At 37.5% G+C, this 12,179-nt stretch overlaps 2 protein-coding genes across 2 annotated transcripts in view; one reads left to right on the forward strand and one right to left on the reverse strand.

Annotated features, from left to right (window-relative positions):
- The window catches only part of RAD50 (DNA repair-recombination protein (RAD50)), a 236,507-nt gene that overhangs the window by 142,144 nt on the left and 82,184 nt on the right, over positions 1 to 12,179 (reverse strand). The window contains exon 14 of the mRNA XM_089806593.1: positions 2,336 to 2,463. Coding sequence (XP_089662719.1) covers positions 2,336 to 2,463 — 128 coding nt within the window. The remainder of the gene's footprint in view (positions 1 to 2,335; positions 2,464 to 12,179) is intronic.
- Positions 10,131 to 10,655, forward strand: LOC149534730 (uncharacterized). Its single transcript, XM_089803388.1, has 2 exons — positions 10,131 to 10,367; positions 10,483 to 10,655. Exons 1-2 carry the CDS (start codon positions 10,154 to 10,156, stop codon positions 10,653 to 10,655), a joined length of 387 nt encoding a protein of 128 aa, XP_089659514.1. The 5' UTR covers positions 10,131 to 10,153.

Raw genomic sequence — 12,179 nt, forward strand, 5'->3', positions numbered from 1 at the left:
AATCCTTCAATTAGTTGCTTATCCTTCAATAGATTTATCAATCCATCATGCTTAATAATGTCATAGTAGATAATAATATAGCCTCTACCCACGATCCTTATATGCACATTATATTCAAGTTACATATTATTTAGATAGACCTTCCTAGTCAAGACATCGATGAGATCCTTTCTTATAATAGATCTTCTTTGAGTAGTCGAGAGTCTTATCAAATTTTTAAGTTGATAACCCTCAATTATATCATTTTGATTGAAGAACTCCTTAAATTGGGTTTTTCATCTATTGACAAAACAATCCCAATAATATTAATATCATCACCGACACTTTGCTCACCATTCATTTCCTCCTCTTATGATACGCAGAATTTACTTGATTGTATGTCAGATGCGCCAGGTTATGACTGCTTTAGTGCTTTGATTACTAGTAATATGTATATCTGTACTGCCATCTTAATTAATAATTATGTCTATATAATAGTCAACATCCTTCTGAACCAATCTTGGATGATAATTGATGTTAGTTGATGCTATGATCATTCTTCTATTTGTCTATCTTGGTTGATACATACTCTTTGTTGATACATAATTGTTATCAAGTGGGTATGTTTGATCAAACTGATGACCACTGCTTTGCATTTGTGATTGATAGTCCTTGTCCCCTCAGTATCATGCATTAAACCATGATAATTCCTTATTGATGTAGACATAGTCTGTCACCATATGTCGGATAATATTTGAATTACATCAATATTAGAGACATGTTCAGAGATTCAATATCTCTTGTAAACCATGGTTGGCTCATCTATAGAAACCTCTTAACAATATCCTATGAGGTAACAACAATCAACCAAGTCTGGGTTATTCAATCTTGATAAGCGGGGTGAGGAAGACTTCTTTATGGTTGAATATTTTAATTTTGTCTCTTCAAAGACATCACAAAACTGAATTACAAGATGGGGACATTAAATTAGCTTTGTTGCCACAAGAGATGTGACACAATAAACATCCCTTATTATATACCAGCTTGTTATATTTGAGTAGAATGCAACAAGACCTAATCAAATTTTTGTTTTTGTGGATGAAGATGTCTTGAAAGGGTTTAAGAAGGCCTTTCGTAACATGGATAATGCTGAGAAGGCAACATACTTTGAGAGCAACTGTTAAAAAAATTGATCTTTAGGGTATTGCATCCAACGAACCAAGGCTAGGATAGATAGGTCAAAACTGCACAAAAACCTTCTTGGTCTACCTATTGCTTCATAAACTTAAGTAAGATGAACAACATACCTATACACTAGCAAAGAATCTTGCAATTCATAGTTACTTCACACTTCAAGATTGGCATTTCAGAGAAGCACACCAAGGGAAATGGCTCAAATTGATGAAGATGGGTCCTTGTATAAAGCAATGGTAAGAATAGTCAAGGAATTAAAAATCCCATTGAAATTGAGGGAAGACTTCAATGTGCAAAGTTTATGTACTTTGATGTCAAACAAGAAGATGCTGCTCCAAAATAGTTAAAGCAAGACAACCCTGCATGGATAAGCAACCCAAACAACTATCTCAATAAAAGAAGCTCAAACAATTCTTTTTGTAAAGTTGAGTGAATTTATGGAATTGCCAAAGGAGGGCCCTCTGCCCTCTTTTTAATAAACAAGAAGGTACCATTCTACCACCGAAATGGTGAAAGTACATTATCCAAACGAAGGATAGTAACTCTGTGACTAGGGAGGTAGCACATAGCCAGTCTGACACTGCAAAAAAGCATGTTATTTAACTCCAAAGAGAGGAAAGCATGCTAGTTAAGAAAAAAATATCAAAGAAGAGTTCAAAGAATACAGTAAAAGAGAACAGCTGAAGGACCTGGATTTATCTGTACTTCATCAACATTGTCGAAACAACAATAAAGACAATGATGCAAAGAAAAAAATGGTCGCTGATTTTATTCATAATTTTTGCTTTATGATTTTTCCTCTTTTGATATAAGTAAAAATATTCCCATCACCATTGCAAGAGAATTATGGTAAGAAATCGTCACTGGATCATTAGATAGAGAGTTTGGAGAAATAAGGATGTTTGATAAATATTACGAACATATTTTATTTTTTAGATTTCCCATATATGAAAGTTTGATGAAAAACATTGTTGTTCTATTCCTAAGTACTGTGACATTTTCTAAATGCTTTTTGGAATCAATTTACTCAACAAATCTGAACAGAAATGATGGTGAAACATAATGACTTACTTCAAGCCATTTTATGTGGCTGACTTTGCTGTAAAATATAATTTTTAAAGTAAAAAAATAATGCAATACACTAGATTTTACAATAACAAACCTTCTCTATCTCGTTGATACTTTACAAGGTTGTTGCCTGCCTCTTTTATCTTCATGTCCACTAATTGCAAATCTTTTTCAGCTTCGACTGACTTGGCAAGCAAATCATCATATTCCATTTTATGAACACTGCACTTCAGAATAATAAAGCTTCAAAAGAGGTCATTCTGAAGTCTTATCAATAAAAACTATGGGAAGAATCGCTCCCAGATCACAATTATATGCACATCAATCTTTCTTTTTATTCAACAAATGACAACTCGAACATGTTGATACATAAACAAATTCTGATTAGAAAAGGTTCAAAGGGGGAAAAACTACCACTCACTGCTAGAGTAGAAAGTAGGATTTTCATGGCAGCTATCTAGACTTTTGCATATGCATCATTACATATAAAATCTAAGCACAGTGCTACATAGTAACTCAAATATCAAGAGAATTATTTCTCAACAACCAAGTGATGCACAAGCATCATATTTCCTGTCACAGACCATAACAATTTCCTGTCCCAAGTCAAACAGCAAGTTTGAAAAACGGTTAGTTGACAGGTATGGACGCAAAAATAGTTGGTTGGGAAATGGTTCTTGAAGGCTGCTTGTAACATATGGGGAAGAGATGGTTTTAGGAGGCGTGGATTCCAGAAGTTAATCATTCCAAAGAGACAAGATATGTGGGAGGAATAAAACAACAGAGAAGACGTTTGAAAAGAGGGAATAGTGTTGTCTGGTGAAATCGCGAGGCGTAAATTTGGGGTTTCCAATAATCTGCAGACCAGTCCAAAGATTGGGATTAGAAGGGATTTGTGATTGGAGATGGTCAACCATCCTTGCAAAAAGCAAAGAAGCGTGGATGAATCAGATGTGCAGTTTGGTATCACCAATTGACGAGATAGTATTGCCTTACAGAGACAGAGAATATAGTCGGCATCACCAGTAAGGAGTAGGAGGGACTTTGTGTGGAGCTGAGCCAATGCTTGAAGGATCAAAGATCATTAATAGTCCTTTGAAAGATGAAATAAGTTAATGTTCCCCTGTTCTGTGTCTGAGTTCTCTGTACACATAATTTGTGATGGTTGCACTCTGTGTTTCATTGATGTCTCTTCAATGTGTTACTATTTACATTTTGGGTTCCTGTCGCCTGTGAGGGCATAGTTAGTTGTGCTTGCTTGGGATTGTGGATGTTGACTGTCATCACCAAGACTTCGGTGATAAGCATAGTATCTAAACCAAGAAACTGTTTTAACAGTCACTAATTAAAAAACTACAACTAACACCCCCATTTAAAAATAATACAACCCTTACATAGAGGGATTTTTAGATCTGCAAGCAGAAAATAAAAGCAGCATTTGAAATTTGAAGGCAACAAAATAGAACATACATCTCATTAATAACAGCAAAAGAATTTTATGCACTTGTATGAATTACATGCTGACATGATTGATTGCAGGAAAAAAAAGACTTGAGAAAGCTATACACATTGAACTACAAAGAGTCATGTGAATAGAAAAATGAGTGTCAACCTCAAAAACAACATACACATCAAGTATGCTAAATATTCATTCACCAGAGTCTTAGACAACCATAATGGGCATTCTTATTTTCATTTAGTTTAACAGACTTTAAATTTTGATGATTTTGATGTTTTATTTATCTCGGGGAATGTTCCCAGACAGAATTGCATAGTTCCTACTGATATCAAAAAATCTTTAAATAAACTATCCGAATTCCATACTCTCCAACAATCCAGATATGGTAAACCCAAAGTTTGTCTTGTATTGCAAACCCCATCCATTCCACTTCTTGCTACACAAAATGAAAAAGTGCAAGCCCAAGCAAAGAATAACTAAGTTGCCAATTCAGGTGTGGATGTGGATGCAGGTATAAAGATTGGGTGCATGATTGTGCGAAATTTTTTCTAGGGGCTTTTGGATGCGTCTGTGTGTGTCTGCAAAGAAATGCAAGAAATATACAAAATTAACTTTTGTCAAGTGAGCACATTGCATGGAAAACGACTGACAGTAAATTAATTTTCCTAGCAGTAAATAAAGAATTCCTAAACAATATATTAGGTACTTATCATGCAGAGGATTAGCCGAATAAAATGCCCAAGTACTGCTAAAATATAGGACCGACCAAGCTCAGGGAACTTAAAGCGATTCATACAGCTTTAAAAGACTGATGATCTCTCATTCTCAGGATCAGATAGTTGATGTCACTAATTTGATTAAAATTCTGGCACAGGCAGCAAAAATCTACACTGTTATCAATTAAGTATGCACCAATGTCCACCCAACTAACCTTGGCAAGGAACTTTTGAAAATGCATTCTCCCCGACCATACATCTGCAAACCTTGATGAATCGTATCTTGCCAAGTAACTAACTGAAAATGTTCTGCATGGGGGTATCTCAAGTTCAGCAAATGAAGGTCATCTACAGTTCTGGGCATGCATACATTCGGCATCTTGTGTCTGCATGCATCCGGATGCTCACGGATGCTCCCTTGGTGCCTACAAGAAGCACATCAAAGCCTTGTGGATGCACTGATGTGCATCCACAGAGCATCCACATGGCACTGATGTGCTTCATGTAAACAACGAGAGAGCACAGAATGCATCCCACACCAGAACACATCCACATCTCCATCCAAGGGGTAGCCTTCTAGGTAGATCAATATAGTGGTTGCTATAGTATTTGGGCATCAATGCATAGGCAAGCAAATGTAGAGGAGTGATCATTTTGCTTCAATGTTATACACCAATTGCTTGTAATTGTTTCAAGAGGGTCTCTTGAGGATCTTGCTCTTTTTCATTTACAATTTGTTTGATCTTCTCAAGCATTGAGTCTATGCCATCATAGATCTCTCGAAGACAAGGCCTATCCAAGTCAGCGTACCTAAGCATGATCATAATGGGCTCAATGAGCTTAATGAGATATTACACACGTTCACACCATAAGTCATCCAACATCCCAAGCTCTATTTTGGCTCCCCTGTCACTGTCACTTTGCCTCCATATAGCCCAAATGTTGCTGATAACATTATTGGAAAGTGCCTCTTTCACTTGAACAAGTCGTCTCAAGCGGATTAAATTCAAAGCAAAACGTGTCTCAACATCCTGTAACATAAAATTTAGCAAAAAAAAAGCAACTATTACATACATACTTCAAAAAATAATACAAATTACACAATCAAAAAATTAGAAATTGCAAGATACTATTTTTTAATTTAAATTACTAACTAAAGTTCAAGTTCACTTTGTTGGTTAACAGTTTGTCTTCCTTAATTCGATGGTTTATACCTCGACTCTTAATGTGCCCAATGGTAAATAGAAAACAAAGCAACTAACAATAGAATGGGTCAGTGTAGTAATCTATCAAAGACCCCTGAATTGAAAGGTACAGCTCCCTCGAACTGCAAGATTTGCAATGAATTTTTTTTAAGTTTTTGGTGTATGTTCTTAACCAGAGAGCAGAAGAGGCAGAACCAAATTGCTTAAAGCTTCAAACAATTTAGCCGACTTTCAAATCTAACTCCTAAAATGCAATCTATTCTATCTTAGATGGAAGCTTGAAACCATGCAAGCCTACCTACCACAGTATGAGAGGAGAGAGAGTGATTAATTTAGCAATGCCTAGATTGCTAGAATAATTGAATTTTGACAATACTCGGATTGTCCCCTTTTCAGCTACTTCATTAATCAAATCCCAAGCTTCTCATACAATCTATAAAACACACACAAACTATTGTGCACAGCACATGGGGACAAAGAAATACTTATACAAAGGAAAGTAAAGCTTACAATACACTGAGATGAAAGAAATACAACCAAATTTATTTGCAATCTTTCAATTTTCATTTACAGCATATTCATCCCAAGTACTATACAACAACTAAATGAACAGCAAAATTAAAATGTAGACTCAGAGTCACACAGTAGTCCCAGCTACAGGGGTTTGCCCACAAAATAATTTGTCGATCTTATTAATTTCACAAAAAGTTACATATATAGGCCCCTCTAGAAGAGTTAGTTACATTCGATGATTACATTGCAGAGAATCTCTAAATAAGGGAAGCTAAAAATAGGACTTGACTGGTCATCGTTCGCTACAGAATTCAAACCTACAGCCAAAAATGATTATAAAAGAGAAATTGAGAAAAGAAGAGAGAGAGAGAGAGAGTGATAGTTGTCCAAGAGAATATCAGAGCATCAAACTTTCTTTGGGGTTATAGCCTTATCTCTGTATGCTTTCATTGTATCCGTTACTTTATCCAATTCGTCAACACATGGGATTATAATGTTATCAACTAAAATCATCTAGTAGTCATGCATCTCTGTCAACTCTTCCACTCTGGCGACCTTTGATTGGAACTTTTCCGATGCTCATCTTAGGATGAAATCTGTTGTTGAAAGCTCCTGGATCTTTGACACCTAGAAGTTAACTAGATCAGTGGCCTCATCGACAAATGCTAGGAATTTTCTTTCATTCACTCGATGTCCACCAATGGACCATTACTAGTTACATATGATTCCGTATGCAACACCTTTAAGTTTTCAAAATTCTTTTCTATAACCTTTTGCACTAAATCGTACACATCCTTAAGCTCATTTGCTGATCTTATAGAGCTTTCCACTATGAAATCCTATGATTGCTTCCAATGAAGAAATGGTTCTTGACCTGTTTTGAGGATCCCGTGGGTCATGGCGACATTAGTCTTCATATCTATCACCTCTTGCAACAAGGCCAATTAATCCATCAATTCATCTGATGCTTTGTGCATGGTAGTTTTATGACTAGACACTGCTGCTCTCAACTTGTCAGTATCTAACAACAAATTTCCAAGATTCTCGATAAGAGGGGGACCTTGAGCCTTCATTTGATCAATCCATGAGCAACCAATTTGACTGAATTGTCTTTCTTGTTGTAGCTTTAAAAGCAAGTTCTTGTTCTCTTCTGCACTTGGATCAAATGCACTGGTACAAGTGCTCCCAAGTGCAGCTCTAATGTAGGCCTTTAGTTCTTTATACGAGGCCTTGAGTACCTCTTTCTCTGCCCTTAATTCTTCAAATCTGTCCTCTATCTTTGCATTGGTTGATTTCCATTTATTAACCATGGAATCATGCACGAGAATACCAATGTTGACCGTTCTTATCTGAAAGTCATTGGCAGTGAGCTCATGGAACTTGCCCTCTTTCTGAGGTTCTGCTATCTCCATCAACATATGACCAATAGAAGGATTAGTGGCCAATGCTGCTACAAACTTTTGCTACTTTGTCTTCTTTGATTGTGGCTGAGAAGAAGTAGCTTGTGTGATGAGGTCCTTGGATGGGGCAGCTTCCTCGTATCTTCAGTTTTTCCCATCAATGGTCTCTTCCAACCATGACTCGGTTGAGAGGACATTGATCACTGACTAAAGGGTTGTAGGATCGAAGAGCTTCCATGCTACTGGAGATGTCTACTTGCTCCAAGTGGCAGTGGGGAAAGCAGTCACTTTAGTAACTAAGAGGGCCAAGGTATCATCATGTTGGGATACATCTTGCTCTTGACCATCCATGGGATTGGTGTCAACATCAAGATTGATGAGTTGGATAGGGAAGGAAGGCTTGGCCACTGATTTTTCTTGCTCCTGCTCTTTATCCTTCTCCTTATTCCCAACTTTTCCTGTGTCTGGGAGAGATCCTCCTCCACAAGTAGGGATAATCTAGACATTCTTCTCCGGAGGTTGATCTCTGCCCTGACCGATGGACTGGGCTGGGCCTGCTGATGTTGAAGTGGCAGCAATGGTGGAGGTAGTTGTAGTTGACTAAGCAGCCCCAAATGCTACTCCACCAATAGAGCCTGTAGTTCCCGTTCTTTTCTTTCTCGCCCTAGTCCACTCCACCCATTTGTTCGTCCTTTTAATGATCCCATGCATTAGGACCTCCATTGTACCAATAATAGGACCTTCAGGCGAGGTTGACACAATGGAAGTTCCCTTGATCTACTCAAAGGACAAGCGATGCATATAGGAGTCATCATCTGCAATATCAAAAACATCAACAGAGTAATCATATAACTTAATTTCATCAATTGTTAGCCTGGACCAATACCTCTCCTTGGTTTGGTATTCATTATGACATCCAGCCCAATAATCTTCAATGTCTAGAACATGTCTGTGAGCATATCCCAGCTTCAAATGATCTCTTATGAAATTCATCAGGTCATATTAAGGACTGAGAACCTCATAATCCACCAGTTTGATCTTGCTCTCAAAACTTTTAACTAGATTCCAAGCATCGGATCCAGAAGCACAGGAATAGGGTCCAACTACTATTGGGAAGGAAATTTCGGCTATTTTCTTTACATTAGAACCATAGTTCCAAAAATCGCCATGAAATCGCCGAAATCGCGATAAGATTCATGGCTCCCGATTTTTTTGGAATCGGAAATCGCTGGTGGTGATTTTTTCTTGTGAATCGCCTGAATCGCCAAAATCGGCGATTCATGGCAAAAATCACCAAAATCGCCATCGTGAATCTCCAGAAATCGGCCGCGGCAGCAAGGATAGAAAGTTCAATTTTTAAAAAAAAAAACACATGTTTTATTTGCTTTCTAAGTTGACTTTCCTCTTTGTTATAACCCTAAAGAGCCTTCTATTTGCTTAGTATGAGTAGAAGAGAGGAAGAGTGAGAGAGAAGAAGAGAAAAGAGAATCCATAGGTTTCCAACCGACAAAAAGGAAGAGCACCAAAGAGATCAGAAGTCCATTTGGGGAGGCCATAAATTGCATTGGGAGCATTAAGGAGTCAATATCAACACTCCTCAACTCATTTGCAAGAGGTAAGTGTTGGTTCTTTTTTTGCATGTTAGTGTAGTATGCATTTTTTGTTAAATTTTTTTAGTGTTCATTTGCAAATCTTGAATGTTTTTTATTTTTAGTTTTACTAAATTGCAAACTAGGGTTTGTTGTTTTGTAGTTTTTGTTTATTAGTTGCAAACTTTGATTTTTTACATGAATTTTTTTATTGCAGCAGCCCTTTGCTTTCATTTTCCAATTTCCACAATGGGTAAAAAAGATGAATGCTGGAAATATAATGAAGAGTTTCCTGGGAGAACCAAATATCAAACAAAATGTATATTTTGCAAAGAAAAAATAAATTCGGGAGGTATCTATAGATTGAAATACCACATTGCTGGCATACCTGGCCATGATGTCACAGTTTGCACTCAACAAACTGCTGAGGCAAAACGCTCTTGTTTAGTGGCATTAGAAAAAATTGAACAAGACAAGTTGACTAAGAAAATGCAACTTGAAGGGTTAAGAGGTATTGGCTCCCATGCTCCCACATCCGCAACCGCATCTACATCTGCAAGTGCATCTACATCAGCTTCCGCATCCGTAGGTTGTGTTGGAGAGGGTTCTTCTAGGCCTCCTTTTCATCCTAGTGCTAGTGCTCATGTGAGTGTTAGTGGTAGTCGGTCTCATACTGAGACAGAGTCCAACACCAACCTATTGTGGCCTAGAGTGCGGAAAAGCAGAATGGATAGTTACTTTGTGCCCCGCACTACTCTTGCCTCCCAACCCACGCTTGAGGGCATGGGTTTGAACAAGGAGATTCATGATGCTGCCAGAAAAGAGATTTGCAAATTATGGTACTTTTGCAACATTCCATTTATTGCAGCCAGGTAATTGATTCTTTTTTCTTTGTTATCTTCAAAGTTAAAGTTAAAAGTAAAAGTAAAACTTTAATTATATCTACCTGTTTTATGATTTTAGTTTTTGACATCTAAATTTCTAATCAATATCATTACCTATTTGTGACAGGACTCCTTATTGGCAGAACATGATAGATGCAGTTACCATTTGTGGTCCGGGGTTTAAAGCCCCAACTGAGGCTGAGTTGAGTGGATACCTCCTGGAGGAAATGGTTGAGGATATGAGGCATGAGCTTGAGGACAACCGAAAGGAGTGGATCGAAAAGGGTTGCACCATCATGACTGATGGTTGGACAGATAGGAGGGGAAGAACACTCCTCAATTTTCTTGTATCCTGTGGAGGTGATTGATCATTCTACTTTCCTACATACATAATTTTGAATCGTGATTGACTATTTCAAATTTTGATTTGTTGATTGCTAATAGTAATTATAATTCGTTGTTTTGTTAATTGTAGGATATACCATGTTCCTCAAATCCATTGATGTTTCTGCTCATGTAAAAAACGCCACATACTTATGTGAGGTTATTGAGGAAGTTATAGCAGAGGTGGGGGAACAACATGTGGTGCAAGTGGTGACGGATAATGCAGCAAGTTATCTTGTTGCAGGTAAACTTTTAACTTTTTAAGTTTTGAAAATAAATTTATTTGAATTTTGAACTTTTTCTAATTCTAACTTAGAATTTCTAAGTTTCCTAAGTTCTAACATGTTTGAAATTTGAATTTCTAATTATCTTAAAATTGTTGTAGGCAAACTTTTGATGGAGAGGCACCCCACCATATTTTGATCCCCTTGTGCAGCACACTGCCTTGACCTCATGTTGGAGGAAATTGGCAAACTTGAGTGGGTCAAGTCATGTGTGGAAAGGGCAAAACACATATGTAAGTTTATTTATAATCATTCATTTGTCCTTAGCACAATGAGGAAGTACACAGGAGACAAAGAGTTAGCTCGTCCAGGGATCACGAGGTTTGCCTCGAATTTCATCACCTTGCAGTCCTTGTTGACATCAAGGGATGATTTGAGGAGCATGTTTGTTGGGCGGGAGTGGATTTCATCTTCCTATGCTACGACCACTGCAGGGATAGATGTGGTGGATTGCATATTTGATGATGATGGTTTTTGGAAACCTGCTAGAGAAATACTTAAGGTAATTTTATTGCAATTTAACATTTAATATTTTACAGTTTACTATGCTAATTGTTTAATGATTTAGTTTTACCTTATATTATTGAATTATTCTATGTTTAAGTTTTGACTCAAATTTTTGTTTTACTTTATATGTAGGCCACTGAGCCTCTTGTATCTCTCCTACGAACTATTGATGGGGAGAAGCCCTCTATGGGCTACATATATGAGGGCATGGATAGGGCCAAGGAGGCCATTAGAGCTCAGTATGCAGGAGTGCAGGAGAAGTATGCCCCTATTTGGGACATCATTGATAGGAGATGGCAGAATCAACTCCACAGACCCATCCATGCAGCAGCTTACCTTTTGAATTCGGCATTTCGTTTCCATCCTGACTTCAAGGCGGATGAGGAGGTTCTCACCGGATTATATACAGTGATCCAGAGGTTGAGTACTGATGAGGATAGCAGTGCTGCAATTATTGAGCTTGATAAGTTCAATAATAAAGAAGGGCCACTTTTCTCTAGCAGGGTAGCCATAGATGCTCGGGAAACAATACAGCCAGGTAAAAATTAAATAATATATTCAATGTTCATGAATCTAGATTCTAAACTTAAAGTTGATTATGTAATTTTAGAGTTAACTTGTAAATTGTAAATGAGACTAATTATTTTTATTTTCCCTTATTTCAGATAGATGGTGGCAAATGTTTGGGGCCACAACCCCAAAACTTCAAAAAATTGTCATTCGTATTCTGAGTCAGCCAAGCAGCGCTTCTGGATGTGAGCGCAGTTGGTCCATGTTCGAGCACATCCACTCGAAGAGGAGAAACAGGTTGACAGTGCAAAGGTTGAATGATCTTGTCTTCGTTCATTACAACCTCCGTCTTAGGATCAAACAGATTTTGGGCACTGACTCCTCTCCGATAATTCTGGAAGAGATTGATCCAGAATCAGAGTGGCTCACAGAGGTTGTAGATCCAGTCTTCACTGAGGAAGACCGTGCGTGGATTGACCAGGTGGAT

The sequence above is a fragment of the Cupressus sempervirens genome, chromosome 10 (assembly GCF_028749045.1).
Source record: "Cupressus sempervirens isolate cs-2001-9-10 chromosome 10, ASM2874904v1, whole genome shotgun sequence".
In the NCBI taxonomy this organism is placed as follows: domain Eukaryota; kingdom Viridiplantae; phylum Streptophyta; class Pinopsida; order Cupressales; family Cupressaceae; genus Cupressus; species Cupressus sempervirens.

Excerpts from the sequence above, each read along its gene's own strand:
- LOC149534730 (XM_089803388.1), top strand. The coding sequence starts at position 10,154 with ATGATAGATGCAGTTACCATTTGTGGTCCGGGGTTTAAAGCCCCAACT. Across the intron at positions 10,368-10,482 it reads TTTTCTTGTATCCTGTGGAG|GATATACCATGTTCCTCAAA; the intron begins GTGATTGATCAT and ends TGTTAATTGTAG.